The sequence below is a fragment of the Bufo bufo genome, chromosome 2 (assembly GCF_905171765.1).
Source record: "Bufo bufo chromosome 2, aBufBuf1.1, whole genome shotgun sequence".
In the NCBI taxonomy this organism is placed as follows: domain Eukaryota; kingdom Metazoa; phylum Chordata; class Amphibia; order Anura; family Bufonidae; genus Bufo; species Bufo bufo.
The window spans coordinates 742,654,814-742,681,082 of record NC_053390.1 but is presented as its reverse complement, the minus strand read 5'-3'; the positions used below and the strand labels follow the sequence as shown (position 1 = coordinate 742,681,082).

The 26,269-nt window shown below is 46.5% G+C and overlaps 1 protein-coding gene across 1 annotated transcript in view; it reads left to right on the top strand.

The window, feature by feature from the left end:
• Positions 1 to 26,269, top strand: part of PGM2 (phosphoglucomutase 2) — a 43,953-nt gene that overhangs the window by 2,101 nt on the left and 15,583 nt on the right. Inside the window, exons 2-6 of the mRNA XM_040418999.1 lie at positions 1,665 to 1,832; positions 11,666 to 11,772; positions 14,407 to 14,491; positions 15,164 to 15,247; positions 17,807 to 18,000. Coding sequence (XP_040274933.1) covers positions 1,665 to 1,832; positions 11,666 to 11,772; positions 14,407 to 14,491; positions 15,164 to 15,247; positions 17,807 to 18,000 — 638 coding nt within the window. The remainder of the gene's footprint in view (positions 1 to 1,664; positions 1,833 to 11,665; positions 11,773 to 14,406; positions 14,492 to 15,163; positions 15,248 to 17,806; positions 18,001 to 26,269) is intronic.

Genomic DNA, 26,269 nt, shown 5'->3' with positions numbered 1-26,269 from the left:
TTCCAAGAAACTGATAAACAGGAGTCTCAACCGGCCAAGTTGCAGAGAAAAGCCAAGTGGAACGGCAGGTAAGTATCCAGTGGCAGGGATAACCATGGAACCAAGAACCCATAATGCATGGTAACTTACCTGCCGCAGCTGCTGGACGGCACAACAGAAGACCACACCAAGGTGTACTGGAACCCATGCAACCGTACTGCAATCCGAACACCATACCGGACTCATTACGTACTGACACACAGGAACCAGTACTCCAGCAACAGCTCACAGACTTGACATTTGGTTCACCCCTCCGGAAAACCATGAGAACCCCTTCCGGAGGCCACAACAGACAAACGGGAACATCTAGCATCCATGCCGGACAGAATACACCAAACACAGACCAGACATGGAACAACAACCCCAGAACATATACCCACACCAAACATAACAACAGGTAAGGTAGGGAAAATGGAGGAGAAATAAGGAAGACATCGCTGGAGACATCAATGTCCCACTAGGTGGCCCTCACACTAGAAGATGGAACCTTCAGACAAGCAGCATAACTCCAGCACACACCAAGGCTGGAGTACAACTGACTCCTGGCCCTAAGCCACAGGTAAAAGAAGCACCTAGTGACCACACCCAGCAAGGTAGTTAACCCCTCCAGCACCAGACAGGAACCAGGAGAAGGGGAGCTAAGCACACACATGCAGACACTACACGTTGCCCCTGGCACCTGGCATGTACGGCAAACGTGTCACAGCGCACAACACCGAGGCCGTGACAGCAACCTGCCGCACCTCACGGACCTCACTGGCACAGGTTCTTCCACTTTTTGAAGAGAAGCGAACTGTGAGCCCCGAGTGGTTATGGCCACAACGTTCCCCGGACTTGTCCACATTTATCTGTGGGGAAAATTTAAACCAGAAAGTGTCGACTAACAATCCACATCCCCTGGAGGAACTCAAGGAGAACATCACAAACGCCATCCGCAGCATCACAAGCCGTATCAGCCGAGAGAATTCAACCTGCCCAAAAATGCTGAGACCTGAACGCGGACCACTGTCAGTATCTTCTGTGACTTGTGGGCAATTAATAAAACCAATCCACTTGGTCGTTCATCTTGTCACACTATCGCTGGAGGCGGGCTACTTTTTCATGGGCCACCCTGTACTTATCCACTGTTATGTTCCCAGCACTGGTGGCTGCCGCTGGTCGGTGGGGGTGCTGAGTGTTTGTCCTTCACCCATCTGGAGAGTGAACGCTCCTGCAGAAATGAAATGATACATGATCCCATGCTGGGCCCCAGCCACTGTCTTCCTGTCCCTGGCAGTAGGTGGTGCATATCTACCAGCACTTCTAGGCAATGTGAGTGACAAGAACGTGAAGATCTAGTGATGTCATCCATGGCCTGCTGCTTTTGTTGCTAAGCAACAGCCTGAATATTTTTAAAGGGATTCCTTTAAGAAAAACGTCTTTCAGATACTCTATTAATTCACATTGCCGCTGCTGGATGATGCCCAGAAATGCCATTGCAAGGCCACTTTTCATACAGTTGAAGGGCTTCTTAAAGTTTCAAAATTAGCAAAAGTTTTAGCAGTTATTAATATATTTGTATAATCTTACATTTCTGACGTGTTACTCACATTTTAACTACATGGGGTTTGCCTGTACCTTTGCAGAATCCAAAAACATCTGAACTGGTGAAGAAGCTGGTGTCGGACGGGAACAGAGAAGAGCTGGAGAAATGGTTTGGCTCCAGGATGGAGTTTGGTACAGCGGGGCTGCGAGCGGCCATGGGTCCAGGGGTATCTCAGATGAACGACCTGACCATTATCCAGACCACTCAGGTACTGACTTTGTAGGAATCTATGTGACAGATATGTCTGTATGTAGTGTGGAGTAAGAGTGCACCTATGGATATTGGTACAAGCTTAACCTCCTAACAGTCACGTTGAAATTGGAAAAACCCTCCCAAAAATGTCAATTTTATTTATTGTAGATTTTTAATGTGTGTCTGCAGTAAATCTTGGTGCACAACTCAGGGGACACTATTGCATTTTTAACCCCTTAGTGACATTAATTTTAGCCTTAAGGACCAATAGTATTTTCCCCCTTTTGTGGGTTTCAGCAGTCATGATTTCCTCTTGTAAAAAAATTTTTATTTTGCGGGATTAATTGTAGGGTTTTTTTGGAACCATTTTGGGGTAAACTTATATTAATTTATATTTAGGAGGAAAGATTTTTTTTTTTAAAAACAGCAATTTTGACATTTTGTGGAATTTATTGACGGTGTTCACTGTGTCGTAAAAATAACATCATTTTATTATGTGGGTCAGTACACTGATGATAATGACTCATTTCTATATATTTTTACGATTTTTCCCTTTCCTCCTGCAGCCTGTCTCCAGACTGAAGGTGAGGGGGGAAGGGGCTGCTTTAGCTGCTCATGTCTCTGGTTTGGTACCAGCTTTGTATTCTTTAAAAGCTGACATTCCAAGCTTTCAGACAATACTAGAATGACAGCAATATCTTCAGTACATGGGACGATATCACTGTTAGAAATCAGGATGTGGTGAATACAGCTCTAAGTGAAAGTAAAAGCAAGTTTTACCTCAGACTATTCCCGACTTGATTTCTAACAGACTTGATTTCTCTTGTTTGGCTTGGACTTTAGCTGTCATCTTGGTCTTGTATGAAAGCCTGGAATGCAGGTTTCAAACAAGACCAGATTCATGCTTCTAGCTGCTACTGTTCAGGAGATATCAGCAGCTAAAGCTGCCCGCCCCCTTTTAATTCTGCCCAAGCTCAGCTCGGTGCCTGAGCTGAGCTCAGGCAGAACAGTTTAGTGGTTGTAGGATTGTCCCATTTCCCTGTTTCCACGACTAAGTGCTGGGCTGAGGTGGCCGGGCTTATGAAAAGAGCCGTGGAGACTGGGCTCCGCTGTTTCCATTACTTCCATTGTAATGAATGAGAACTACGCAGACAAGCTACACTGCCTCCATAACTCCCGGAGGTCTGGCAGGAATCGTTGCCCTGGTTGGGCGCAAGGTGGGGTGCCAGTAAGCAGTGTTTCCGTAGCCAGGAGATCTTGATACTTGACTATCGAACTTTGCCCCCGTTGCTACCCCTCTGCTATGGGATACCACCCTGACTAAATTCCGATGCCAGGCCTGGGTGCAGAAGAGGAGCTATGCCAGCCCCTGGGCTGTATTCCTTCATGGTCTGGAGGTGCAGGGAGCCATCAGGATTCATTTTTAATCATCTTTCCTAATTGGAAGGAAATGAGTGAAATACCAGTAACTTAATGATATTTACTGGAGGCTGTGGTAATGCTGGAAAATGTTCTGTAATGAAAGAAAGCTGATGTGGTAATAGTATTAGGACAGTGTGACAGACGGTGTGAGCATGGCTGCGCCCTCAGCAGGAAGTGATTACAAAACTTTTTTATTACTAAGGCTAAATTACAGGGGGTAATTTACGCTATTATCCAGAAATACGCCTATACTAGGCGTATTTGTGGCCCAAAGGTTATTTGCGCCTCAATCTGCCACTTTTCCCCGCTCACACCAGGTCTAATTAAGTGGGCTTGGACGGGGATGGGCGACAGGCCCGTCTCATTCATCATTTGCTACACCTGATTTAGGCGTAGAAAATGGTCTAAATGTAAGCCAGTAAGGAAGCTGTCTTAGGCTACTTTCACACTGGCGTTTCTGGGTCCGCTTGGGAGATCCGTTTCAGGGCTCTCACGAGCGGCCCAAAACGGATCAGTTCAGCCCCAATGCATTCTGAATGGATAAGGATCCGTTCAGAATGCATCAATTTGGCTGCGTTTGGTCTCCGTTGCGTTTTTTAGACGGTCACTAAAACGCAGACTATGCGGAGCCAAACTGATCCGTCCTGACTTACAATGTAAGTCAATGGGGACGGATCTGTTTTTCACTGACACAATATGGTGCAATTGAAAACGGATCCATCCCCCATTGACTTTCAATGTAAGTCAAGACGGATCCGTTTTGACTTAGACTTTTTTTTTATGAATAATGCAAATATGAATAATGGATCTAAGCGTTTGCATTATCGGTGCAGATCCGTCTGTGCAGATACAGGACGGATCCGCACCAAACGCGAGTGTGAAAGTAGCCTTACATTCAGACCGGCGCTGGATGCGCCAAAGTTATATAGAAGCTGGCGCCCCTTTTTTCCCTTCACATTTGGGGTATCTGGTTGGAGCTTCAAAACTCAAAATATGATCAAACCATTACCTGTGTGAAGTTGGCACCCCATGTTCTTAAATTTCAAAAAGAAATACACCATTCGTTTGTGCTGGTTTGTGCCGCACAAATGAACGTTTGCGCCACTTTGGTTTCCGAGATATTGCGCACTTGATTTGCTGAAACCCGCCCACTTTCCACCCCATGTTTTTAACCCTGACCCTAGACCCCCCCCAGGTGTGCTGCAGCTTGCCCCCCTCCCGCCCCCCATAACTTTTTTTGGGGCACAAGCATATACCTGTTTGAAGTTGGCACCCCATGTTCTTAAATTTCAAAAATAAATACACCATTCGTTTGTGCCTCAAAAATGAACGTTTGTGCCGGTTCGGTTCCTGAGATATTGCGCGTTAGATTTTTATGAAGCCCCGCCCACTTTCCACCCCATGTTTTTAACCCTGACCCTAGACCCCCCAGGTGTGCTGCAGCTGTGGCGGCACTCTTAGGCCTCTTTCACACGGGCGTTGCGGGAAAATGTGCGGGTGCGTTGCGGGAACATGCACGATTTTTCCGCGCGAGTGCAAAACATTGTAATGCGTTTTGCACTAGCGTGAGAAAAATCGCGCGTGTTTGGTACCCAAACCCGAACTTCTTCACAGAAGTTCGGGCTTGGGATCTGTGTTCTGTAGATTGTATTATTTTTCCCTTATAACACGGTTATAAGGGAAAATAATAGCATTCTGAATACAGAATGCATAGTAAAACAGCGCTGGAGGGGTTAAAAAATAAATAAATAATAATCTAACTCACCTTAGGCCTCTTTCACACTTGCGTTGTCCGGATCCGGCGTGTACTCCATTTGCCGGAATTACACGCCGGATCCGGAAAAACGCAAGTGAACTGAAAGCATTTGAAGACGGATCCGTCTTCAAAATGCGTTCAGTGTTACTATGGCAGCCAGTAAGTCCTGGCTGCCATAGTAGTAGTGGGGAGCGGGGGAGCAGTATACTTACAGTCCGTGCGGCTCCCAGGGCGCTCCAGAATGACGTCAGAGCGCCCCATGCGCATGGATGACGTGTCCATGTGATCACGTCATCCATGTGCGTGGGGCGCCCTGACGTCACTCTGGAGCGCCCGGGGAGCCGCACGGACGGTAAGTATACTGCTCCCCCGCTCCCCACTACACTTTACCATGGCTGCCAGGACTTTAGCGTCCTGGTAGCCATGGTAACCATTTAGAAAAAGCTAAACGTCGGCGCCGGCAATGCGCCGAAACGACGTTTAGCTTAAGGCCGGATCCGGATTAATGCCTTTCAATGGGCATTAATTCCAGATCCGGCCTTGCGGCAAGTGTTCAGGATTTTTGACCGGAGCAAAAAGCGCAGCATGCTGCTGTATTTTCTCCGGCCAAAAAACGTTCCGTTCCGGAACTGAAGACATCCTGATGCATCCTGAACGGATTTATCTCCATTCAGAATGCATGGGGATAATCCTGATCAGGATTCTTCCGGCATAGAGCCCCGACGACGGAACTCTATGCCGGAAGACAATAACGCAAGTGTGAAAGAGCCCTTAGTCCACTTGATCGCATAGCCCGGCATCTCCTTCTGTCTTCATCTTAGCTCTGTGGAGCAACAGGACCTGTGGTGACGTCATTTCGGTCATCACATGATCCATCACCATGGTAAAAGATCATGTGATGGATCATGTGATGACCGGAGTGACGTCACCACAGGTCCTATTGCTGCACAGAGATCAGATGAAGACAGAAGGAGATGCCGGGCCGCGAACAAGTGGACTAAGGTGAGTTAAATTTTATTTTTTAACCCCTCCAGCGATGTTTTACTAAGCATTCTGTATTAAGAATGCTATTATTTTCCCTTATAACCATGTTATAAGGGAAAATAATAATGATCGGGTTTCCATCCCGATCGTCTCCTAGCAACCGTGCGTGAAAATCGCACCGCATCCGCACTTGCTTGCGGATGCTTGCGATTTTCACGCAACCCCATTCATTTCTATGGGGCCTGCGTTACGTGAAAAACACACAAAGAGGAGCATGCTGCGATTTTCACGCAACGCACAAGTGATGCGTGAAAATCACCGCTCATGTGAACAGCCCCATAGAAATGAATGGGTCGGTATTCAGTGCAGGTGCAATGCGTTCACCTCCCGCATCGCATCCGCGCGGAATACTCGCCCGTGTGAAAGGGGCCTTAGGCGGGCGTAAATCTGGCGGCGAGGGACTGGAACAAGGGGATACTGGTATAAAAGTTATCCACGTACAGGTGGTAACCCTTATCTAGCAGTGGGTGCATAAGGTCCCACACAAGTTTCCCGCTTACACCCAGAGTGGGGGGACATTCTGGGGGTTGAATACGGGAATCTCGCCCCTCGTACACACGAAACTTGTAAGTGTACCCTGAGGTACTCTCACAAAGTTTGTACAGCTTCACGCCATACCTCGCCCGCTTAGAGGGAACGTTCTGCCGGAAAATGAGTCTCCCCTTGAAGGCAATGAGAGACTCATCAACCGCGGCCTCCTTTCCAGGTATATAGGCCTGCACAGTGGCGTAGGGATCGCCATAGCAACCATAGCAGTGGCTATGGGGCCCTACGCCACTGGGGGCCCGTCCGGACCGCATAAATTTTTTTTTTTTTTTTTTACACACTAAGGCACTGGCAGCCAGGCCCGCCCGCCCGCCTGGTGTAGTGGGCGGGCGGTCCGCGGCTCGGGCCTGGCTGGGGATTGGGAAGCCAAGGAGTAGTCAGGTCATGTGCTCCGCCTCCTTGTCTCCCGACGTCACTCACCTCTCCCGACGTCACTCGCCTGCTCCGCCTGCTTCTAAAGTGGGAGGAGCATGTGCGTGCGGCGTGACGGAGTGAGTGACGTCACGCTGCCGCCCGCTGCCTATTTTGAATGTGAAGAGCGGGAGCCTGCCTGCCCACCCGTGCCCAGTGTGCCTAACTGCCCATGCCCAGTAGGCCAGAAGTGAATGGATTCTTTTCTGCACTGCCAGCAGTCTGCCACAGTAAAAAGAAAAAGTCTGGAGTGGAGAGGAGTCCTGACTGTCCCCGACTCCCCAGTAAGTTAGTGAAGTGTCAAGTGATAGATAAGGATTATTAGATAGTAGTATACATACTAGTACATACTTTGCACAAGTTTATTATTTACAACTTAAAGGGAACCTGTCACCAAAGAAATCGCTTATTAAGCTGTTAAAAATATTAACAGCTTAATAAGCGATTTTTTTGGTGACAGGTTCCCTTTAAGTTGTAAATAATAAACTTGTGCAAAGTATGTACTAGTATGTAGTACCTTATAGTGCTGCATAGTAGTTTCCTAATGCACTTTTTCTTCGTTTAGCCGCATTTAGCCTCCTTGAGAAATCAATGTTTTATTCAGTCGCTGCCCCGTGCTTCAAGTCAGGTTTGAAGTCAAGGGGGCAGCGGCCTAGGTGTCTCCAATGCTGCTCTCCACGCCTCCCGCCGCCTTTATTGACAAGCCGGATCTCAGTGCCGGGACCGCGCTCCCAGCCCGCATGCGCAGTAAAGGGCTGCTGTAGCCTGTAGCGCGATCCCGGCTCCGGCTCGTACACTCAGCCGGCTTCAGTTTCGCTACTGCGCATGCGCCCGGCATCTTCTGTAACTGCGCTAGTATGTAAGGCTGGCGGGTGCATGCGTAGCCGGGATCGCGCTACAGGCTACAGCAGCCCTTTATTGCGCATGCGGGCTGGGAGCGCGGTCCCGGGACTGAGATCCGGTGTGTCAATGCGGGAGGCGGGGAGAGCAGCATTGGAGACACCTAGGCCGCTGCCCCCTTGACTTCAAACCTGACTTGAAGCACGGGGCAGCGACTGAATAAAACATTGATTTCTCAAGGAGGCTAAATGCGGCTAAACGAAGAAAAAGTGCATTAGGAAACTACTATGCAGCACTATAAGGTACTATTAACAGCTTAATAAGCGATTTTTTGGTGACAGATTCCCTTTAAGCTCACTTACATAAGGAACGCGGCGTCCGTCTTACAATAGTTGCCGGCCTCCACCCCCTGTTGGGGGTCAGTCACTGTCAGGGACACTGTTATGGGGGGGGGGGGCCCATACATTTTTTTTGCTATGGGGCCCATGCATTTCTAGCTACGCCCCTGGGCCTGCACAAATTTGGCCTCAAAGTGATCGATTACCGGCCGTATCTTATACAGACGGTCATAGGCAGGATCACCTTGGGGGGGACATGCTGCATTATCTGCATAATGCAGGCATTTCCGGATGCCCTCAAACCGGGAGCGTGTCATGGCCGTACTGTAAAGTGGGGTCTGGTAGAGGACGTCCCCACTCCAGTAATGCCTGACACTAGGTTTCTTGACTAGGCCCATATGCAGCACGAGGCCCCAAAACGTCCTCATCTTGGCTGCACAGACCGGAGTCCGGCTTTCGGGCCTAGCCAAAAAGATGCCCGGGTGTTGAGCAATGAACTGTTGGGCGTACAGGTTCGTCTGCTCCAACATCAGATTCACAAAGTGGTCACTGAAAAAAAGACTAAAGTAGTCGTATTCAGTGAAGCCCACTGTGGAAATCTGGATTCCTGGTTGGCCTACAAAATCAGGAATCACGGGCTCAAAACGCTCTGGGGTATACCAGACAAGTTCACCGGTAGGGGGCTCCGGTGGACTTAACTGGTGGGCCGGAAAACTAGTACGAGCCCCAGAGCTTCTCGTACTAGTGTGGGCCACAGGGTCCCTAGCATGGCGGTCCCCTTGCTCTGCCGCCTTGGGGTCTCATCATCATCGCTAGATGATAAGGAGGACGCGGATGACAAAAGGAAAGTGGGGTCATCCTCGTCCTCACTGGGGCTCTCGGACTCGGAGGCAAGCTGGGCGTATGCCTCCTCAGCCGAGAACATCTGGCGGGCCATAGGGGGTGTGTGTGTGTGCATGATAAACTTTATTTGTTGTGCGTGTGTGTGGGGGGACGGGTGTTTGCGAACTTACCCTAAACCTAACAGACAAAAAAAAAAAAATAAGGCCCAAAAATTTGAAAAAAGTTTTTTTTTAAATTCAAACTCGTTGATCAACCGTCCGAAGTTGATCAGCGGTGGGGTGTGCGATGCGCTAACAGTGGCCGGACGATAAGAGTGCCGGCCACAGTCAGCGTACGCAGAAAAAAATGTAATAATATGTTTGTGCCCCAAAAAAAGTTGTGGGGGGCGGGAGGGGAGCAAGCTGCAGCACACCTGGGGGTCTAGGGTCAGGGTTAAAAACATGGGGTGGAAAGTGGGCGGGTTTCAGCAAATCAAGCGCGCAATATCTCGGAAACCAAAGCGGCGCAAACGTTCATTTTTGCAGCACAAACGAATGGTGTATTTTATTTGACATTTAAGAACATGGGGTGGAAAGTGGGCGGGGCTTCATAAAAATCTAACGCGCAATATCTCAGGAACCGAACCGGCACAAACGTTCATTTTTGCGGCACGAACCAGCACAAACGAATGGTGTATTTCTTTTTGAAATTTAAGAACATGGGGTGCCAACTTCCTTGGGGGTCAAATAACATTCGGTGTTAAGCCACTCCCCCAAAATCACCCCCCCCCCTTTTCCCCGTCTGGTGGGGAAGCTCCCAGCGCACATGCTGAATGTATCCATAGGTCCCATGCACCAAGCTTATGTCAAAAGGGTCAGCATGCGTTGGTACGCCATTTTAAGTTTAGTTTGCTATGCCCAGTAAAAAATAAAATGTGTACCCTATGGCATATGTTTCTTTTACAGTGAAAATCAATGGTGACATAAGCCACCATATGACTTGGTATACGCCAAACATATTCCTCTGGCTACAGCATAAAACGAGATGTGGCTCTGTATATAAATACGTACAGTGTACACCAGCTTTATGCCGTAGAGTTGTGCACGGCTGCCATAGACTCCCGTTGTGTGCCATGCTTTTTCCTGGGACGCCCTAGTATTGTGAAGTGTAGCCGACTACTCCCTCTCCAGCATGTTATGCCAGTGATTGGCCCCTGGTCTCCTCTGACAGAAGTCTGAGAAAATGATTTGCCATTTGATTAATGGCCACTAATACAAAATAGAGCACATACAGCAGAGCCCTCTACTACTCTGTGCTAGTTTACTTATTGGTCACTGGCCCCCTTCCCTCTCTTCTCTCCTATAATCTCCACTCAGTAATTTATTAATATGCTAAGGAATTTTTCAGACCATAAGTAAACTGGTTGATAGGTCAGAAGTGCAGCTGGCCAACAAAGGTGCGTCGGGCGTCACTATGCTCTTCCTAACTGTGTCATGGCCGCACACAGTACATAGATCTGCCTACACTCGTTTTCTATGAGAAAAGGAAAGGTTCATGCAATGGCCGGGTTTGGAGTGGCCCCAACGCTACGCTGGGTCCCCCAGACACCGTCGAGGTGTCACCACGTGTTGCTGCTCTCCGGAGGGGATGGTAAGGTGTGGTGCACCCCACCCCAATGGGAAATAAGTCCAGAGAGTCAGGGTCTGCAGTAATCCAGGGTGCTTCTTTACTGGAGGAATTCAGGTACAAAACAATACAGGCGAGGCGTAGGGCTGGCTTCTCCAGTCTCCTCCCTGGCAGAAGAAGGGTTTGATGCTGAGGAAAGGCCTGAGCTCGCTGTCCCTCTTTCTCTTCAGAAGGCTGGTACCCTGGTCCAAGGCTGGTGATCCAGGGTCTGTGGCAGCGTATCCTCGTCTCAGCATCTTCTTCTGGTCACTCAGTAGTCTGGCAGAGTCTTCTCTTCCAAGCACTGTTCCCTAACTGCAGCACACTAGGGCCTCTGACTGCTCTCCTTATATACAGTTTTTGTTAGACTAGAACCTTCTAGTGGGAGGGGTGGAGTGGAGAAACTCAACACAAACAGATACAATGTTTCAGCTCCCGTCTGGTATAGACTTACATTAGAGCTTCAATGATACTCAATGGCAATGACACAGCATGTTTTCCAGAAAAAACAAGTTTCCAGACATAACAACAGAGCTAAAACCAGACATTTAAAAGGTCAGGCTGTCTGCTTTTGGTGGTAAACAGGTCTGGGTTTTTCCCTCCAAAACATGGTCTACTTTAAACCCTATGGCAGCTGTGGAAAATTACCAGCTTCTCAATCAAAGCCCTAACAGTCTCTCAGTATTCATTAACCCTTTCCACAGAGCCTTTTAAATACAGTGATAATGAACAGGATATATATCACGACATATATATATATATATATATATGCAGTTACACAGTATTAAACAGTGCAAGTTAACCCTTTAGGTGAAATAAAGTAAGAAGTTCTAACTTTGCATAGGGGAAATAGGCAAATGTCCAAATGTCAAAGTACCTCCTGCTCCAGGGCACTACATTGATTCGTTAGGAGAAGATACTCCAGCATGTTGGCCATTCACCAGCCCTTCTGTTGTCTCCTGTGTCAGGAGTTATCATGTTCTCTGCTTTGTTTTTCTTCCCTAGGGGTTCTGCAGGTATCTCGAGAAGAACATCAGTGACTTGAAGGAAAGAGGTGTAGTAATTGGCTACGACGCCCGAGCCCACCCAGAAAGTGGAGGGAGCAGTAAGAGGTAGAGATTTTAGTTTGATATTCATGTGCAATAACAGAATAACATAAGGATACTTCCACATTAGCGTTTTTACTGGATCCGGCAGGGTCCAGCAAAAACGCTTCCGTTACTGATAATACAACCATCTGCATCCGTTATGAACGGATCCGGTGGTATTATCTCTAACATAGCCAAGACTGATCCGTCATGAACTCCATTGAAAGTCAATGGGGGACGAATCCGTTTTCTATTGTCAGAGAAAACGGATCTGTCCCCATTGACTTGCATTAGGGGTCATGCTGGATCCGTCTTGCTCCACATCCTAGGATGAAAAGCAAACTACAACATGTTGCGGTTTGCTCTCCGGTATGGGAACGCAACTGAACGGAACGGAATGCATTTTGGCGCACTCCATTCTGTTCAGTTCAGTTTTGTCCCCATTGACAATGAATGGGGACAAAACTGAATCCTTTTTTTTCTGGTATTGAGCCCCTATGACGGAACTCAATACCGGAAAACTAAAATGCTAGTGTGAAAGTAGCCTAAGCAACTCATCCAGCAAGTCCAGCAAGATGCCCCGCCATCCATCTGCTGCCTCTCATCCTCATAATGTTAGGCTGTGGTAATGACTGCAGGGACAGTATCACTGCACTCCATGTACTGCGGTAATCTGCCAATGAAAGATTGGTATATCTATAATTTAGGCCTGCACGATATATCGCCAAAGCAATCGTATCGCGATAATCGGCGATTGCGATATGGCGATTTGGCCGACCCAAAAATGCTGCGATAACCTACAATGATACACGGCCGCCACGATGCCGCACAGCGCGTTCGGCGGGTGTATCAACAGAGGGAGGAGGGGCTGGGGGCCGGCGGCCGGCATCTGGATTAGGAATGGCAGCGGGGACCTGTGCAGTCCCCGTATTCGAATGCACACAGTGTGCTGTCTGCATCTTTTGCGGTCCCATTGAAATGAATGGGTCTGCACCTGTTCCACACAATTGCGGCCGTCTGAATAGGCCCTTAACCAGACACAATGTCTTGTAGGGCTAGCTCAACTGAATATAATTAGTGATCCATTGCTTTGTTCCTAAGAAAAAATACTTTTAATCCATATGCAAATGTGCAGTTAAGTGCACTGAGGGCGGATCCAAGCAATGTTCTTGGTCTTCTTGCTTCCTCCTCCTCCTCTCCTTGATTGATAGGGCTAGCTTGTTGTATAATCATTTCTCATGGCCCTGTCTAGAAAGAGATGGGGTTTTTGGCAAAAGAAGCATGGAGGAGCAAGGGTGCACTGAATGACCTGAGCCCACCCTCAGTGCACTTGAGTGCTCATTTGCACATGGATTAAAGGTGAATGAAAGCTATCCTTCAGCAGAGCTAGCCCTACAACACAGTGAGGGTCATTTATCAAGCCTGGTGTTCCCATACGCCAGTCTTGATGCAGATGCCTCTTAATAAATGAGGTGTGGCTCTGGCAGTCCGTGTGCCAGAAACTGAAGTCGACGTCCGCTAAGGCCTGGCGTAGATGTCAGCTATAACAGACCAGGCTGTGCAAAATATCCCTCCCCCCCCCCATCGATAAGCCCCCCCCACTTAACAACCATTTCAGAACAGTGGCGAGAAGCTTAAAAAGTAATAATTTGTGACGTATTTAAACCACAATAGTGGCATAAATAGGTTGATAAATGTCCCTTATTGTGTCTGGTTTTAGAATGAATTTCCTGGTGACAGATTCCCTTTGATAATACTTCCATAAAATATGAGGTAGTAGTGCAGCCTAGTGCACAAACAGTGGTTCCATATAGGGCTTCCTGAGACCTTGTCGGGAATTCTCCAGAAGACCTCAGAATCATTAATATGAGATGGACAGGGGTCCGACTCCCAGCACTCCTGTCGATCAGCTGTTTGAGGAAGCTTTGGCACTCACCAAGCACAGCGCATGCGTTGTATAGTGGCTGTGCTCGGTTTCTCATCTCAACCCCATTCACTTGAATGGGACCTTCGCTGTGCCCACTCCACGTGATCGATGTATGGTGACGCCACACATAACCTAGGAAGTGACCTAGGTGCTGACCCCCTGATCTGATATTAACGGCCTATCATGAGGATAGTTCATCAAGATGAAATTCCTGGAAAACCCCTTTGATGTCATCCTGCCCAGAGATGCTTGACAAAGCTGTCGACAGATCTCATCCTGGATATGGGGAAGAATAAAAAAAAAAGAAGCATTCCCAGGCCCCTATACAAGTGTCTTTCAGGTAGAAAAGATGGTAATGGTCCTTGGGAGTGGAAACATTTTTAAGGTTACCACCACGATAATTTGGCTGAAATCCGTAGTAGAACAGCGTATAATGCTCATACACTGGTGCCAGTCACCATGTCCTTAGAATGGGGTTGGCTACAATGCCCCAGATAATATTGAATAAGTATTTTTTTTTTTTTTTTTTTACACATAGTTGCCCTGTAGCCATCATCGCCAACACACAGGTTGAACCCCTTGTGTTCCTGTCTGTTGAGTAGAAACCTTTCCACATTGGTAGCCCTTCACCTATGAAGCGGCCTCCCCCTTTATAGGCAGTAAGAATTCTAGGTGTTGTTTGAATGTGTTTCAAGTCATGAGAAATTGAATTTAACTTTTCATTTCTCCAGGTTTGCAAGACTTGCTGCCACATCCTTTGTCAGTCAGGGCATTCCAGTGTACCTCTTCTCCGGTATCACGCCAACACCATTTGTGGTAAGTTCAAGGGGCATCCCATCTGATGGCCACTCTCTAGGTTATTACTGGGGCTCCAGCCAATGAAGGAGCCATAATATTGGTAGTGCTATGTTACTCTCAGAGTATTTTTTAAGGTGGCTATACACACTAAATCAGGGATCAGGAACCTTCGGCACTCCAGCTGCTGTGAAACTACAACTCCCAGCATGCAAACATGCTCGGCTGTTATCACAACTTCCATAGAAGAGAATGGAGCATTCTGGGAGTTGTAGTTTCAGAACATCTGGAGTGGCGGAGGTTTCTGATCCCTGCACTAGATGAATGATTTCAGCAGGACTGTCTGTCCACCCAATGTGTATGGTGGTGTTCAGACTCTCCAGTGACTGGTGTCGGGGAAAACAATGTTTGAACTGATGGGTTTTATTTTACTTGATGCTTGTGTTCTCAAGGGAGATCACCAGAGGTGTCTGGCAGCAGCTAATTCCCCTCTGTCTATTGGGAACACATGCATACTTGGCCAAGCATGCATATATGTATGGGGGGGGGGGGGTCGGGGGGAACAGATGTCAGAGAAACAAGCATTATCCATTCAATGTGTATGGCCAGGTTTACGTCATGGCTTGATTACTCCCCCATCTCCTTTTATTTTTACTGCTGTAACTTATACCATTTTTGTTTGTTGCTTTCTAGCCGTATACCGTGACTCACCTTAATCTGTGCGCGGGGATTATGGTTACTGCCTCTCACAATCCAAAGCAAGACAATGGATACAAGGTATGTTCCATTTTTCTAATCATTAGGTCAGAGGGACTATAGAACCAGCCATACATCCCTGTTATCACCAGTCTCCAGCTTACTGGCCCCTCGTAATAGAGCTCCCCAACCTGTGCAATGTCATTTTTTATAGCTTAAAGTCTATGGACTCTTTTAGGAACTAAAATATGATTTCTACATATATTAGTGGTTCCCTGGAGTTAAAATATTGGCACTAAAGTTGTTTGAAAATGAATGAAGGAATACAGGCTGCAACATGAAACATATATACAATTTACATGTGGGCATGCTGGACATTCACAATGCTGCCACCTTCACCTGTTCTCTTGAAGTTGCTCAGCTTTATTCCTGTGCTGCTTCTTATACAGCTCTGTGTGATCTCCTCTCCCCTGTGCTGACACTCTATCTACACCGCTGCAGTGTGCATGATCCTCCCTCCCCCTGCAGAATCTGCTGTGGGGGCTCCACTCGTTCTACACTGCTGCAGTGTGCATGATCCCTCCCCTCCCCTTGTAGAATCTGCTGTGGGGGCTCCACTCTTTCTACACTGCTGAAGTGTGCGTGATCCTCCCCTCCCCTTGTAGAATCTGCTGTGGGGGCTCCACTCTATCTACACTGCTGCAGTGTGCATGATCCCTCCCCTTGTAGAATCTGCTGTGGGTGCTCCACTCTATCTACACTGCTGCAGTGTGCATGACCCTCCCCTCCCCTTGTAGAATCTGCTGTGGGTGCTCCACTCTTTCTACACTGCTGCAGTGTGCATGACCCTCCCCTCCCCTTGTAGAATCTGCTGTGGGTGCTCCACTCTTTCTACACTGCTGCAGTGTGCATGATCCCTCCCCTTGTAGAATCTGCTGTGGGTGCTCCACTCTTTCTACACTGCTGCAGTGTGCATGATCCCTCCCCTTGTAGAATCTGCTGTGGGTGCTCTTCTCCTTATCTGTACTTGGATTCATTCTTCTCATTTTTCTCCCCTCACTCCTGGTATCGCTTAACACTATATTGCTGTGAGAGGGAGTGGGAAAGCAGATAAATGAAGTTGACGACTTAGTGACTTTAAGCACGGTTTAGGGCAGAGTGCACCCGTTCAGTGCTCTCATAGGTGTACCAGTAATACTGCAAAAGCCCAGGGACATTCACTGCTTGTCAGTTCTGTCATTGATCCTGAACTCCAAGGACAATGACTATAATATATACCAATGTCAAACATTGATCCTTCTATCCTTCAAAACTTATCTCTTAGGCTACATGCACACGACCGTATGTGTTTTGCGGTCCGCAAAAAAAACGGATGACGTTCCGTATGGCATCCGTTTTTTTAATTTTTTTTGCGGATCCGTTTTTTTTGCGGATCCATTGTAATAATGCCTATCCTTGTCCGCAAACTAGAAAAAAATAGGACATGCACTATTTTTTTTGCGGAGCAACGGAACGGACATACTGATGCGGACAGCACACGGTGTGCTGTCCGCGTTTTTTGCGGACCCATTGAAATGAATGGGTCCGCATCCTATCCGCAAAAAAAAACGGATCGGACACGGAAACAAAATACGGTCGTGTGCATGAGGCCTTAGGCTACTCTCACAATTTCGTTTCTGGGTCCGTTTGTGAGATCCGTTTCAGGGCTCTCACAAGCGGCCCAGAACACATCAGTTAAGCCCCAATGCATTCTGAATGGATAAGGATCCGTTCAGAAGGCATCAATTTGGCTGCCTTTGGTCTCCGTTGCGTTTTTTAGACTGTCACTAAAACGCAGCTTGCAGCGTTTTGGTGACCGTCTGATGATGCAGAGCCTAACGGATCCGTCTTGACTTACAATGTAAGTCAATTGGGACAGATCCGTTTTTCACTGACACAATATGGTGCAATTGAAAACTGATCCATCCCCTATTGACTTTCAATGTAAGTCAAGACGGATCCGTTTTGACTTAGACTTTTTTAAAATATTTTTTTATGAATAATGCAAACGGATCCGTTATTAACGGATACAAGAGTTTGTATTATTGGTGCGGATCCGTCTGTGCAGATACAAGACGGATCTGCACCAAACGCGAGTGTGAAAGTAGCCTAATACAACCGTCTGCATCCGTTCAGAACGATTCCATTTGTATTATCTATAACATAGCCATGACGGATCGGTCTGGAACACCATTGAAAGTCAATGGAGGACGGATCCGTTTTCTACTGTGTCAGATTGTGTCAGTGAAAACGCATCCGTCCCCATTGACTTACATTCTGTGCCAGGACGGATCCATTTGGCTCAGTTTTATCAGACGAACACCAAAACGCTGCAGGCAGTGTTTTGGTGTCCGCCTCCAAAGCGGAATGGAGACGGAACTGATGCATTCTGAGCGGATCCTTTTCCATTCAGAATGCATTAGAATGAAAACTGATCCGTTTTGGACCGCTTGTGAGAGCCCTGAACGGATCTCACAAACGGAAAGCCAAAACGCCAGTGTGAAAGTGGACTTAGCTTAAAAAAACTCCTGATTTTGTAGTTTTCACTAAGGAACGCCCCTTACATTAACATTATAATGTGCTTTTTCTTCTGTAATGTAGGTTTATTGGGAGAATGGCGCTCAGATCATTTCTCCACATGACAAGGGCATTGCTCTGGCAATTGAGGAGAATCTGGAGCCATGGCTACAAGCCTGGGATGACTCTCTTATTGATGGCAGCCCCCTCCTTAAAGATCCTTACAGCTCCATAAACAAAGATTACTTTTCTGATATACAGACGCTCTGCTACCACAGGTAAGTGGGTGGTTTCGAGCCAGGCACACTAATATTTAAAGCCATTGTACATTCAGTGTGGTAGGTTCGTTATGTAATGGCACAAAATGATATCCCTCAGTAACCTCTGATCTGTCCATGCTAAATGATAAACTTGAACATGAGGTTCAGACATTTTAACCAAACTCTATAAACTTACCTGCTTCTTCATGGCAACTTCGTTAAAAGTGGGCTCACTCACTATAGGGGTGCATCAATGCATGCTGACTGCTGCCACCTGACAACAGCACCCCTGCTTCCAGGTTAAGCTCACAGGCACAGCAACAACGGCAACCACATAGTATAATATTATGCCGAGTGCTGCCACCTGCAGGGGAGCAAACCAGCAGCCCAACAGCACCCCTGCTTCTAGGCTAAGCCTACAGGCACAGCAACAACAGACACCATATAGTATAATATTATGCCGAGTGCTGCCACCTGCGGGGGAGCAGCCCAACAGCACCCGTGCTTCCAGGCTAAGCTCACTGGGACAGCAACAACAGCCACCATATAGTGTAATATTATGCAGAGTGCTGCCACCTGGAGGGGAGCAGCCCAACAGCACCCCTGCTTCCAGGCTAAGCCCACAGGCACAGCAACAACAGCCACCATATAGTGTAATATTATGCCAAGTGCTGCCACTTGCGGGGGAGCAAACCAGCAGCCCAACAGCACCCCTGCTTCAAGGCTAAGCCCACAGGCACAGCAACAACAGCCACCATATAGTGTAATATTATGCAAAGTGCTGCCACCTGCCGGGGAGTAGCCCAACAGCACCCCTGCTTTCAGGCTAAGCCTACAGGCACAGCAACAACAGCCACCATATAGTGTAATATTATGCAAAGTGCTGCCACCTGCCGGGGAGTAGCCCAACAGCACCCCTGCTTTCAGGCTAAGCCTACAGGCACAGCAACAACAGACACCATATAGTGTAATATTATGCAGAGTGCTGCCACCTGCAAGGGAGCAAACCAGCAGCCCAACAGCACCCCTGCTTCCAGGCTAAGCTCACTGGCACAACAGCAGCTACTACACAGTATAATATTAGATATATAAATTTATATATTAAAATGGATGACTAAACCTATTAATCTTTAAAACTCTATGTTTATATGTGTTTTCAAAACAGAAAAGGATAAAAGCACGCCAAAACTAAGCATTTAGACTATGGACGCTCACATCCATGAAGGATGGAATGTAAAAACAGCCTGGATACACACACTCACAGGGCGGGTATATTAGAAAGCAAGACTCTGTCAAGTGCTTGGTTACATAAAGGGGTTTTCCATTATTCTTTCCATTATTCTAAAAACACCCCACGTTATTCATGATCACCCCCCTCCCATTCGAGTGGTTGTCATGGCATGCGGTGGCCTTATGTAGGCCCCCAGATTTGCCATGTTGAAACCGCTATTACACCCTGCTTCACATATTCAAAAATGTATAAAAAAAATATATTAAAATATCAACACCCCTATTTATCATATCAAATTTTAAAAACTAAAAATACATAATTGTATTTGAGGTGGTGAGGAGGGAGGTTAATGAGCGGAGGCGCCGGGGGGGAGGTTAGGTGGAAGGAGAGAGGTTGATGGGTATTGTGGAATGCCTTATCAACCATGTAGGGGGGGTTTTTGGGGGTGGGGTTAAGGGAGGGATTGGCTGCCGTTCTTTATTTCGTGGCTGTGCGTGCCTCTCCGCTGAGATCAGGGATACCTTTACTTATAGGATATGCTGTGTAATATTTTATGTTGGAATGTAAGAGGCTTGGGAGACAGAGTGAAGAGGACGGTGGTATTTGACCTTGTGGTCCGACATCTGCCTGCGATTGTGGCACTATTAGAGACCCACGCAACTGTAGATAGGATCTATACATTGAAAAGGAAATGGGCTTCTCTGGAGTATCATGCTTGTTTCTCCTCTTATGCAAGAGGTGTTAGTGTTTATATTCACCGAGGGACGGAGTTCCAACCGGTAGATAGTGCCATTGATAAAGAAGGGAGATATGTATTTCTGCATGGGTATTGGAAAGGACAGGAGGTGATATTGGCTTTTATTTATATCCCCCCTTCATTTAAACCAACGGTTATTTCCCATTTAGCCCAATATAGAGCTACTAAAAATCAATGTGCGTTATTAGTGGCAGGTGATTTTAATGCGGTACTTGACCCTGAACTGGCGCGGTTCTCTTCGCTCTCTTGACGCGGTCACAGTGGGTCCCCCTTGATTGCTGTATGCGAGGAGCTGGCGCTGGTTGATATCTGGCGCCACCTCTACGGCAAGAAAAAAAAACTTCTCATGTTTTAGCCAGTCATTCGGGTCTATGTCCCGTATTGATCTGGCCTTTGCAAGTCGGGATCTGTGCGGTCGCGTCCTGAGAATGAGGTACGAACCGCATGGAATCTCTGATCATTCCCCAGTTCTGATGGTGTTTGTGGAGGCTCCAACTACAGGAAGAACCTTTAAATTGAACTCGCATTGGTTTGAGGTGATAGGGGAGCAATCCCGGGTAGATCAGGACATACAGGAATTTTGGGGCTTCAACGTAGGCTCAACTCATATTCATTATGTGTGGGACACGTTGAAGGCCCATATTGGGGGCCTGTACTTTAATAAAATCCACAGATTCAGAATGGAATTACGACGTAGGGAAAAACAACTGACAGATTCAATTAGGAGTTTGCGTGCCGCATTAATTGACTGTCATGAGGAGCAACTCATTGGTCAATTAAAGGAGGCTAATTCTCAGCTTAAGACACTTTTATATAAAAAAGCACAACACAAGCTTCTATTTCAAGGCCAGAACCGTTTTTGTGAATCCGGTAAAACGGGCAGGTTTTTGGCTCGTTTGGTGGCCAATCAGAGAGAGGATACCACTATAAAAGAAATTAGGAACCCACAAGGAATTGGGGTGAGATCCGCAGAGGAGGTTAGAGAGGAATTTGTGAAATACTATTCTACCCTCTATAAATCTGAGTCTATACTTAGTCGTACTGATATGGATCAATACCTTCAACAATTGGCGCTTCCTCAATTACCTACCCAAGATAGAGAGATGTTGGACTCCCCCATCCTTTTGGAGGAACTCCAAGCGACTCTCCCGTTCCTAAAGTATAGCTCATCTCCTGGCCCAGATGGGTTGCCGTTTGAAATCTATAGGTACCATGCCAAATCTCTCTTGCCGATTCTTCTACAAGTTTTTAATGAATCCTGTGCATTCGGCTCTTTACCACCATCATTTAGAGAGGCAGTAATTACCTTGGTCTTGAAAAAGGAGAAGGACCCATGCGATGTGGGGTCATATAGACCCATATCGCTCCTAAATACGGACTATAAGATTTTCGTATCTGGCTAACCGCTTGAAGAGAGTTATAGCTGATCTGGTACATCCTGATCAGACGGGCTTTATCCCGGGCCGCCAAATACAGGCGAGTATTTATAGGGTCTATTTGAATTTGTCAGTTGGGGGCAGTGTGGACCACTCCGTCCTGTCATTAGACGCCGCAAAGGCATTTGACAGGATGGAGTGGCCCTTTCTCTGGGCTACGATGTCCTGTTTTGGCCTTGGGAACCTATTTTTGGAAATGACCCAAATGCTATATGAACAGCCAGTTGCATATATTAATATCAATGGCATGAGATCTTCCCCTGTTATGATGCGGAGAGGGATGAGACAGGGTTGTCCCCTGTCTCCTCTCCTCTTCGCTCTTTTTATTGAACCATTGGCTTGCCGGATTCGTTTGGAGAATCGTAAAGCAGCTTTCGGGGTGGCGGGTGTGAGCGATAAAATAAGTTTGTATGCAGACGATGTGATTCTGTTCCTGGACCAGGGGTGGAAAATTCTTCCGTATGTCATAGAGGTAATAGAACATTATGGTAAATTATCAGGTTATATGATCAACTGGACAAAGTCATCGCTCCTCCCGCTGAACCGGAAAGCTGTAGATGTGGGGAGCCGAGTCCGTGTCTTGGCCCCTAATGATTCTTTGGATTATTTGGGGGTTAAGATTGGGGTTCCTATAAGTAGGTTTTATGAGCTTAATTTGGCCCTAGTGTTGAATAAAGTTAGGACCAAAGTTGGCGCTTGGCGGAAACTGATACTGGCACAGACAGATCGAATCGCATTGATCAAGATGATTATTCTGCCTATAGTCTTGTTCCCGGTGTGTGCTTCCCCCATTTGGATTGATGATATCTTCTTTCATAGATTGGAGACCTTGATTAACGACCTAATTTGGGGCAGGAAGAGGGTGCGTATAAAGCAGAGATATCTATGGCTCTCGGAGGCAGATGGTGGGCTGTCATTACCTTTTTTTCAGGGTTATTATTTTTGCGCACAGATTCAGCGATGTTGTTATTGGAAAGAGTTTACTTTTATGGTATTTGAATACAGTTATCGATACCCCAATAGAGAATATTTTTTCATGTTTGGAAACTGGGTCTATGGGAATGAGGAAGTCCTTGCTGATCCCTTGCTCACTACAGAGGGTGTGGAACAGGCCCCGGTCCGTTTGTTTTCACCCCTCTGTGGAGGAACGGGGGGCTGGAGGAATTCTTCAAAATTACAGATTTTGGTTATTGGTCACGAAATGGCATCTACATGGTGTCTCACCTTTTTCATTTGGGTCGCTTTAAAACACCTTTGGAATTTGGTTTCAATGATAGTTCACCATTAGAGGTATTTATGTATGCACGTTTGAAACACGTTTTTGAAGCCTCTAGGAATAGGGGTCGTATTTTTCCACGAGAGAATATATTTTTTGATTATTGTGACGCCCAGAAGGATGAGAAGGTGAAAATATCTAGATTGTATGCTAAACTCCGAATGGCACTGGCAACTGTAACGCCTTTTAAAAGCCCAAGTAAATGGGAGCAAGAGTTGAATTGCCCTCCTTTACAGTGGCCTACTATCTATAGGAACATGAGAAGGGCGACAGTTTCCAGTGCACATAGATTAATTCAATTTAAGTTTCTTCATAGACTGTATTATACGCCCAAAATCCAAGGGAAATTTCCACAAAATAGGGACCGGGACTGTCGCTGCCCTAAATGTGGATATGTTAACGCGAACTATGTCCACATGTTATGGAGTTGCAGTAAAATAAGAAAATATTGGGATGAGGTTTTCTCTGCCCTACAAAAGGAATCCTCAATGAACTATAACCCGGGGATCTTGATAGTGATCCTTGGAGACTATGGTTCAGAAACGGAAGTCCCTCCCCGGGTTAGACGGATCTGGATGAGAGGATTGATGGTAGCGAAAGCTATACTGGTCAAGTACTGGGGTTCTGTCTCCCAGCCCTCTTCAAGGGAGTGGGGTCTATACCTTCAACAAATCAAAATTTATGAGGATATTGGAAGGAATCGGAGAGTTGCACGCAGAACCACGTAGACATATTTTGATATGACTAATGTACTTACTGTTTGTTGTACTTAAATGAATTGAGGGGAACGACAGCCAATGGGGGGGGGGGAGGTGTATAAAGATATTTATGATTGTTATATTATATACACTGAAGTGTTTAATATTGGTCTATGTACTAATTCTATGATTGTTATATTATAAACACTGTTGTACTGGTATTAATTTTATGACTTTCTAAAATAAAAATAAAGTTAAATTTAAAAAAAAAAAATACATAATTGGTATCACTGCATCTGAAAATGTCTGGACTACTAAAATATCCTGTTATTAGTCCCACGTGGTGAGCATCATAAAGGAAAAAATATTCCCGTGCCTGAATTGCTGTATTTTGTTGATCTCACCGCCTCCCCCTCCCAAAAAAAAATAAAGAATAAAAAATAGTCAAAAAGTTGTACATTTCCCAAAATGACACCAATACAAAACAACTACATATTGCCCCGCAAAATATCAGCCCCCACACACCTCTATCAAAAAGAAAAAACTTTCTGTGCATGATTTGTTTCTGAGAGGGTTTGTCTCTGGTCTTTGTCATTTTCATATGTTAATAAATTAAGAATCTATATATAAAAATCTTGTGTCAAAATATGGCGAAACAGCACACACATTTTTAAGGCTTTTCATTTATTTTAATAATAAAATATAATAAACATTTATTTCTCTTGAATGCATTGGGGGACACAGCACTATGGGTATATGCCCGGCTGACACTAGAAGTAAAACGTGTTGGCTGCTCCTACCTGGGCTACACCCACTGCAGATGCAGGAGCAAACCAGTTTTTTTTCTAGTGTCTATAGGAGGCAGACACGACCTGCTTTTTTCCTGCAGGTCTTGCTGCTATTTTGTTGTTTTATTTTTTCTTTCTTTTCCTTTTTATGCAGGTTTTTCGCCTGCTGCAGACGGTGCTCCATCTCACTTTAGTTGCACCCTCTGCGGGCGTGTACTTCGGTACCGCTGGTCACCCAGTCCCCATTACTGCCCCCGCAGTGGCTTACCAGCATTCCCACGGGCCCCGTGTTGAGTCTGCTGATGGGGGTGACCCTGCTGCGCCTGAAGATGTCAGAGGGTAAGTACAGCTCCCCTCTCCCCCCTCTGGACCACTGATCCCTTCTACCTTGTCCAGGGCGTCTGTTCATGGGGCTCTGGGACGCATGTGCTGGACATATGGGCCTGCAATCCTGCCCCTCTCATCCTAGGAAGTGTTCTCTTCACCGTTTGGATGTTGTTAGGGCTCTTCGCCTCTATCTTCCATTGACTGAGCCCTTCCGCCGGTCGGACTCCCTCTTTGTGGTCCCTGAGGGTCCTCGCAAGGGCCTGCAAGCTTCCAAGGCCACCATATCCCGTTGGATTAGGTCGGCAGTTAAGGAGGCCTATGTTGCGAAGGGTCGTGTTCCTCTCTTTCGGTTGACCGCTTATTCCACTAGGGCGGTCGGGGCTTCTTGGGCAGTTAGACATCAGGCCTCAGCTTCCCAGGTCTGCAAGGCCACCACCTGGGCCTCTGTCTATACGTTTTCCAAATTTTATCACATCCACTCCTTGGCTTCTGCTGATGCCAGTTTGGGTCGCAGGGTTCTGCAAGCAGCCGTGAGTTAGTTGCGTTGCATGGCTGTTTTCCTGCCCTCCCTTGTGGACTGCTTTAGGGCGTCCCATGGTGCTGTGTCCCCCAATGCATTCAAGAGAAAACTGGATTTTTGTACTCACCGTAAAATCCTTTTCTCGTAGGATGCATTGGGGGACACAGATCCCACCCTCTGTGGCTAGTTTTTTCTGTTGGTCGTGTCTGGTTTAGGACTTGTTGGCTTACAGTTTTATCTTGTGCTCCTACTGCTTTTCTACCTACTGGTTTGCTCCTGCATCTGCAGTGGGTATAGCCCAGATAGGAGGAGCCAGCACGTTTTACTTCTAGTGTCAGCTGGGTATATACCCATGGTGCTGTGTCCCCCAATGCATCCTACGAGAAAAGGATTTTTCGATGAGTACAAAAATCCAGTTATTAGATTATATACCATTTATATTATATATATCATCATAATCATACTGACCCACAGGGAATGCCATAAAAACGAATTCCAAACTACAATGGCGGGATTGCGTTTTGTTGTTGTTGTTTTTTCACCCCACAAGGAGGACAAATCGCTATTGCCAAATTTGGCCCTCTTCATACAAAACCACCTTTGTATAGCAGTGAATCAACATACTTGTATAGCAGTCAATGAATACACCCTAAAGAGGTTGTCTAGGATTAGAAATCTCTTAGCTTATGGCTGCTATCTTCTATAAACAGCACCACACCTCTCCACAGGTTGTGTGCGGTATTGCAGCTCATTAACTTCAATGGAACTGAGCTGCGGTACAACACTCGACCCATGGACGGTGTGGCACAGTTTTTGAAAGAAAGCTGCCATGTTTGTCTTATCCTGGACAACCCCTTTAAGATATTGCTAACAATATAAAATCTAGGTAATACCTCTTCATTCTCATACATGGGAGATGAAGGGTTGTCTACATGGTTAGCTAGAAATATCTGTGGTACCTGAAATGTGCATATTTCTCTGGCTAAAAAATGTTTGTGCCCATATAGGACGTTTTTTTTTTTTTTTTTTATGTGCTGAATTTTCATGTGAACTTCTTTCATTTGTGTATTTTTCTACTTACCAGGGACAGGTTATAACACTTTCTGAAATACTTTGAATTTCAGTTCTTTGTGGCTTACAAGTTCTCTGCTTGCAGTCAGTGAATGGAAGCATTCTGTGTTTACATTGAGGGGTTGAAAACTTGTCCCATCATGCTGCTGACACAATTCCATAGCTCAGGAAAGAATTTTTCTG